Here is a 7,983-nt window from a genome sequence, read left to right on the forward strand (position 1 = left end):
AATAATATTAGGGATAATATATGTGACAGTGGATTTTCATCGATGAGTTCATAAACCTTGGTTCTTTTCCCTAATACTATATATATATATATATATATATATATATATATATCTGTATATACAATGTTCAGAAACTAAAAGGCAATCCAATTGTCTTCAAAAGCAAACAATATTATTTTGCCCAACTCTTTGATTATAAATGTTGCATATTTATTTACAGCCATTTAAAAAAAATTTTTTACATACATATATATTTGCTGAATATTTTCAATAAAATATCATTCAGTTTGTGTATTTGTAAAATTCTTTTTCATCATACAGAAAACGTTTGTCTTTGACTGCAACAAAGACACTTCTAAAGACGCATGCAATCAAACAACAACAACATAACTTACATAAGATGAATGCCAGGTATTTGTTGTATTGAATTCTAACACAAGGTCCTCTGTTGCAGTAACACAATAACACTATTACTACTACTATTTATTATTACTATCTACCAGCTAAACACTTCACTATTAATGCTGTTTCTTATACCAACTTACACATTTTTTTCCTGTTTTTGTTCATTTCTAAGTAAACCTTTCTTTCTTTTCTTTCTTTCTTTCTTTTTTCTCCTTCTTGTTCATATGGTTCTTGGGTCTAACACTGCTTTCTGAAATAAATTAATAAATTCATCAGCCACATAGTGAAACCCCATTGGTTTTGTAATGCATTTTTCTGTGCAAATTTATTGGCAGCATAGTTTAAATATATATTGGTCTTTGAGAGTGGAATTATTTCATATGTAATTTTCTCTTTGCAACTGGATTTATTTCAAATATATTGGTGTTTAGAGACTGGAATCATTTCAAATATTATTTCTCTTCTTGTTCTTGGTTATTCTTGGTGATATCACATCTGGCAATTTCTTAATATAAAATAATATAAGATATTGTAAGCAACAATTTGAGATAAATGTGCCTATTTCTCTTCCTTTTATCAAATTGGTTCTTATGATATCTAATGTCATTTTACATTGAAATCTGAGCTGACAATTGGTGCGTATTTCATTAACATGTCACCTTAAATGCTTTTTCTTATCAATTCTTTATTTATTTCAAAATATTTTTATTTTTCTTGGCTTATTTTCTAATCGTAATTTGCATGAGTTCAAGCTGTAGCAAACGGCTTTTCATATTTGAAATTTAAAAAAAATCATTTTCGTTTTGTTTGAATAAAGTATTTTTCAAATCAGTTTTTAAAAATTTGAAAAAAAAAAAATTATTAAAAAATATATATTTTTTTTATGAAAGTGCTTGTTTGTATTCCTGAAATTGGCAAAATGAGAATTATAGCAGCTGGGAATGGGTGATATTGGTATACATAAAATGTCTTTCTTACATGCTCAGGATAACATATTCTCTATAAATGATATGATTCTGGTCTTCAAATCCAGCAGGTTGGTTTATATCTCCACTCAAAAGATAAAATATGTATCAGAATCGAAAACCAGATATCAAATAGGTGTAGGTAGAATTGTGTCATCTAGATTTTTAATTTGTAACCATACGGTTCCAGGTTAAACAAACCAACACTGGTTGCTGAACAGTGAAGGAACAAGCATAAAGTCACATGCACACACACGTATGGTGTTTTCATCTGGCACACGTTTCTCCAAGACATTGGTCACTCCATGAAGACACTTGTCCAAGGTGCCATACAGTAGGGACAGAAATTGAATGCATGTGGCTGCACAATGAACTCCTTAAAAACACAACCTTGTTTGCTAATAAAGAACCTCTAAAATGAAATAAACGGAGAAAGAATTACAACTTCTTTCCTATTTCTGTGCCTTTTATATACTTACAGACTCTCATGAGGATCTTTCTTTTCTTTTCTTATTTCTTAATTTTTTTTTCTTGTTTTCTTTTGTTAGCTCACAAAATGAAATGGCCATTACAGAAGGCTCTACAGTGGAAGAAAACAAGTCAACTACTTCAGCAGAAAAGAAAGCTGATATGCCTGGTAGATATAAATATATACCTATCTATATACCTGTCCATCCACCCATTCATCCTTTCATTAATCCACCTACCTCATCCATCCATGCACCCTTCTGTCCCTCCATTATCCTATCTACCTATCCATCTACCCATTCATCCACCCATTTGTCCATCCAGTCTTCTATCTACCTACCCATCCCCTCTGTCCATCTACCCATCTGTTCATTCATCTATCCATCCATCCATCCACCTTTTCACCCACATCTTATCTCTCTACCTTCCAGCCAACCAATCAATCAATCAATCAAACATCTATTCTGTGTCTATTTCTTCCAGTTCAATATGTAGCGATGTATAATTACGTTTCTGATGAACCCTGTGATTTAACCTTTAACCAAGGAGATGTGATTACTGTTGTGGCAATGGAAGGTGACTGGTGGACTGGTACTATTGGCGATCGATCTGGAATATTTCCTGCTAACTATGTGAAGAAAATGGAAGTTCAGGTAAGCCCTGTTCCTTTCACTCTCTTCTTTTGATTTTTTATAAACTGGAATAAATATGAAACTGATGAATGTAGTAACAAGGATTTGCTTGGGTTATGCACAAGGCTAAGTCTTGTAAGAGAGAAATGTTTGTATGTGTATGTGTTCATATATATATGTGTATGTATATGTGTATGTATATGTGTAATATATGTGTGTATATGTAAATATGTGTAATATATATGTGTGGGTATATGCACACAAACAAAGGTGGGTGGCAGAAACACTTTGTGGTCTTTAGATATCTTATGAGTTCAGATTCTGATTAGGTTCCCTTCAATTTTTTCATCCCTAAAAAAAAAAAATGGACTGCCCTATCTTACTGGATGTTACCAGACTCCTCCCCTGCCCTAGGTTCAGTGAAGAAGGACCACTCATCCAAGCACTGCATGTGTGCAGGTTTATAGCTACAACTCAATGGTTACCTCCACACATTGTTTCTCTGCTCTCTCATTGCTGCAGGACTTTGGAAAGAAAAGAGACATTAAATGTACAACACAGAGACCTGAGTGGGAAAGTAGTATGGTGGGAAAGCCTTGGCACAAAGACAGTTTCATTCTCTTCGTCTCGGAAATCAGGGTTCACTGGCATGAAGATCTTCACAAATGGTGGCCTTTCTGGCTGCAGGGGTTGCTGGCCAATAGATTGGATAAATCCTTTTCATTGACCACTTTTGTAACTCCAGCTCTGGATTTCTTCTCTGGGTTAATTCCCATAATCTTTCACAAAGTTGGATGTAGCTGCAAGGCAGCAGAGGTTTTATACCAGAGTTTTCCTTCTCCATCTTACATTCACTAAAAAGATAAATATATCATGGAAGCAATATCCGAAAAAGAACAAAAAAAAAAACAAACATTTGTACAGACATAAAAACAGAAAATTAGGAACAGATTCTTGTAGACTTAATGTTATTTAGTTAATAACTTTCATTCATATAAATTTTATGACCAGTTATCACATTGTTGACAAATATGAATTAGTTGTTAATGAAGTTTTATGATGGTATTAAATTGTTAATGTGTGGTACCATGAATGTGTGGTACCATGTCATCAACCCTGATCAGGACCTGTTATCAAAGGTGCTCTGGCTGTAGCCATCCAGTCCTATCTGACTTATGCTATAATGGGAAAATGGATGTAAAATATGATGGTGATGATGATGATCTAGGGTTACATTATCCAGTGTATCCTTACTATCCAGTAGAATGTAATTTGAGGAAGATTTGGCTGCTATTTCTAACTGGCCAAGCAACTACATGGGAACCTTCCTCCTTGATTCTTTAAGTGTGTAGTTATTTGTTTAGCCCTAGGTCACTTCTGATTGAGTACACTTATAATCGAAAGTGTTCTCTCTCTGACCATTTCATTCCTTTTGTATATCTGGGACTAGATAATCCTAAGTATCCTTCCTTCATTATTTTTTCCCCTTGGAATGTTAGGGTGTGATTTCAAGCAAATTGTTGCTCGTTTTGGTCGGTCAACTACCTGAATAGACACAACTTTGAGATTGATTCTTTTGGTTGTTTTGAGACTTAAGGATAAATTACTCAGTTCTTTCAGACAGCTTGACAATCTCAGCCATTCTTAGTTGATAGTATAAACTGAAGGTAGCAGTGTTTAAAATCGTTTAGTCATTCATCTTATCAGTGGTCCAAGATTTTAAGCCATAACGAGAAACAAATTGCTCTTGTTAAATTATTAGTTTGAAATCAGAATGATTGTTGATGATATAAAAGCAACATGGGTCTTTGTTTTCTTTTGTTTTTTTCTAAGTAAGGAATGAAAGAGTACATAAGTGTGAGGGGAAATTATTGTACATTGTATGTGAGAAAGAAGGGATGCAAAAGCACTTGGATTTGCGAGATATTTACTGAGTAAAGATGTTTGATATGGAATTTGAAAAGCTGGAGGTCACAGTGTTCATACTGGAAAACTGGGGGGTCTCCAAAAATCTTCTTTAATGTTTTTCAAAGATACGAAAATGACAGAATTTGATAATGTGGTGCCTAAAGAGCATGCTTGCTGCATAGTAGCAATGAAATTCTTTCAACTGTTAAGTCTTTGAGTAACATTCTGATTGTGATGTGCTTTGCCATTTGTTTCGCGACTTCTCTGTGAGCTTCAAGCCTAAACAAATAATCTCAGTCAGTTTTGCTGCCTTGACCATGCTAAAACGGAAACTATGTTGAATCTTTGTGATCTTTGTTTTGTATGTATTATGTTTTTTTTTTTTTTGTTATTTTGTTTTTGTATCTTACAATTAATTTTCAAACATGTGATATTTGAATCTCTAAGTTAATTTTAAATTGCTTACCTGTATGTGCGTGCGTGTGCGCATGCATATATGTGTGTGTGTGTGTGTGTATGTGGAAATATCTATGCATGTGTGTTGTGTATGTCTATATGTGTTTATAAGTATGTGTGCATATTCACATGTATATGTGTACATGTACACATATATATGCATACATATACACATGTATATATACACATACATATGTTTTTATATACACACACACATATATATGTGTGTATATTCACAGATAAATATATGTATAATTTAAGTGTGATTTGCACATTTTCTTTTTGTGTCAATTTTATTATTACTATTGTAGTGCTTTGATTATATATTTTTTTAAAATTAATGTTCATTATCAGCCACCTTTCGTTAAGTTTAGTCCTTGTTACATAATTTAAGTGTAAGTTGTAAATTATATATTATATGTTATGCTTGTTCTTTGCACTTGATATTTCTTATGATGTTTTGGTACATTATAAAGTGTATTGATTTAAACCTCACCTGTTTTTTTTTTTTTCGTTTTGTTTTCTCTCTAGTAAGGTGTACCTCTTGTATATGTAATGTGGTTTCAAAGTTTAGTTCAGTATTATCCCATCTCACCCTCTGTTAACCTTTGGTTTAATAATCATTGTAGCTGTTTAGCTTAAGGAGCAGAACATTAAATTATTATTCCCCCAAAATGAGAGGTGTATTGTCTGTTGACTAATATCTGATTACATTCTTCCGAAAGCTATTTATTAAATTTTGACTTATGTATGTATCATGGGTCCGAGAAAGTTACGGAATGTTGCACAGGCTCTCAGCTCTAAATACACTACTTGTGAAAGCAGAAGCAGCTGTAAGCTAATGGAGGTGATTACACGACTCCTGTTTTTTATCATTCATTACTATATATATATATATATATATATATATATATATATATATATATGAATTTCTAACATTGTAAAACACAGTGGGTTTTGTTCTGAAGATATAAGACAATGATATTGAGCGCAAGGTGTTTGGGAGCATAACAAGCAAAACTAAACAAAGTGTGCCTAGGGGTTCGAGGCGTTGGGTTTATGTTCTAAAGATTCTGGGTTCCAATCTTGAATCAGACAGCATATTGTCTCCTTTGTTTTGTGTTGCTTCGGTTTACTCAGCTGAATATGAGTACCAACTGAGTGCTTGTGTAGCTTTCTCTCTTTCAAATTGTTAGATCGTTAATGTTCTGCTCAATCAAAATTTGCAAGGTCTGTGAGGGTGCCTATGTCTGTTCATGAATACATAGACACTGGAAACAATTAGTAAATGCCTTGTACATGATTCCCAGGTTTAACTCATTTCTGAGTGATAGCTATGATATATTTTTTTTATTTTTTTTTTTTTATTTGACACATTTGGTGGAGGAAGAGAATATTAGCAAAATTTCAGAAATTTTCTTTTTTCATCTTGAATGTATATTTGAGACTTTGTCATTACCCATGCAAACGAAAAACAGAACTTAATTCACAATCTTTCACATCAAAATTTAAGTTGGAAGGTTGGTAATAAAAACATGAAGGACAGGAACAGAGGATTTCAAGTGTTGTCAAGACAAATAGTATTGTAACAAATCTAATGGCTAGATATGAATTAAAAGGATTTAATGAAACAAAATTCTAATTGTCTCCTTTCAATATATCAGCATTTATTAGACAATAATAGTTTACTTAAATACATATTCAGATTTGTAAATAATTCACTAATTCATAGACGTTACGAATCTAAAACATCAATATTCTTTGGAAACCTTTAAATGACTTTTGTGACAGATTTGTAAAATGCTGAATGTTCCATTTCTCCATTGAATGTGTCATTTGAATAGCAGTAATTAATAAGAAGAGAGAGATTCCAACTACAGCATTGGAAGAAGGTGTCTATGTATGAACTTGGGAACTTTAGAGTGTTTTACAATATGCTGTATATGCGGGGTGCTGAACATTTAGTTACTATATTTGAGGATGGTGTGTTTTTTTAGTGATAAAATCATTATAAATGAAAGCGATTAAGGCTCAAATAAATATTCAATTCTTTCGTTGGTTTCAGTGTTTAAAAAATTTGTCATTCCTTAACCGTTTAGCATTCAAATTTTTCTGCCAAATATAATGCTTGTTTATTCAAATTATTTTGAAGAAACCATTACATTATCTTGTAGCTTTGAACTTTCAGTGATATGGTTGTTCATTTTTAGAATGGCATAACATTGTAGGGTGGGTTTGCTAGGCCAGATCTGGCTGCTTTGAACATCCAACAGGTAGAATGTTTGGGTCTGATATAGCTGATGTAAATACTAAAGGATTAAAACAGTGACTATTAATCCTTTGGAAACTACCCTGCCTGAAACTGCTTCTAATTATATGGTAGATGTTATCCATTTTAAAGAGCTTATTTATTGTCAGTCTTAAATTGAAACGTTCTACTGTAATTTTGTTTAATCTATTTTTTTTGTTCAAAACACTAGATTAATAACAATAATAGAAAAATAATAATAGACTAAGTTAAATCTCTTTAAATTACTGATTATTTCAAAATTAATTGCAACATATAAGTAGTGTATTGAGTTCATTAGAAAATATTTTAAAGAAATTCATTGTCAAACAGAATACAATCTTTTTTTTTTTTTTTTTGAGATTGAAAACTAAAAATGCAACTCAGGACTGAAACAAAGGCATTTAGATCTGTCTTTTCCCTTCTTCCTTACTTCAACATCACTACTAATAAGATAGTCTGCATAGTATTCCATGTGTGTGTGTTTGTGTATGTATACATACAAACACATACATACATGTGTGTATATATGTATATACACACATGCACATATATATACATGTGCGTGTGTATGTGTATATATTATATGTATGTATGTATGTATATAGACGAAGATGTGCTGAAATGTTCCTGGCTTTAGGGGTTTCATGAAAGACTTGGTTGGAGGCTTAACCTCCTGAGTTCTTTTACAGAGCTTAGTAAAACTGAAAGACCACTGCAAGAAGTCTGTGAATCTGGGAGGGAAAATATATTGAATAAAAACCATAATTAACTGATCCTCCTGTATTTTTACCCGAAGTTGGGAACTTTCCAGCATACCCTCATATATATATATATATATATATATATATATATATATATA

The 7,983-nt window shown here is 32.3% G+C and overlaps 1 protein-coding gene across 1 annotated transcript in view; it reads left to right on the forward strand.

Moving 5' to 3' along the window:
• LOC106874748 (intersectin-1-like) overlaps positions 1-7,983 on the forward strand; it is a 195,361-nt gene that overhangs the window by 73,040 nt on the left and 114,338 nt on the right. The window contains exons 20-22 of the mRNA XM_052974532.1: positions 322-411; positions 1,919-2,007; positions 2,322-2,491. Coding sequence (XP_052830492.1) covers positions 322-411; positions 1,919-2,007; positions 2,322-2,491 — 349 coding nt within the window. The remainder of the gene's footprint in view (positions 1-321; positions 412-1,918; positions 2,008-2,321; positions 2,492-7,983) is intronic.

This window comes from Octopus bimaculoides, chromosome 18, assembly GCF_001194135.2.
Source record: "Octopus bimaculoides isolate UCB-OBI-ISO-001 chromosome 18, ASM119413v2, whole genome shotgun sequence".
NCBI classification, from domain to species: domain Eukaryota; kingdom Metazoa; phylum Mollusca; class Cephalopoda; order Octopoda; family Octopodidae; genus Octopus; species Octopus bimaculoides.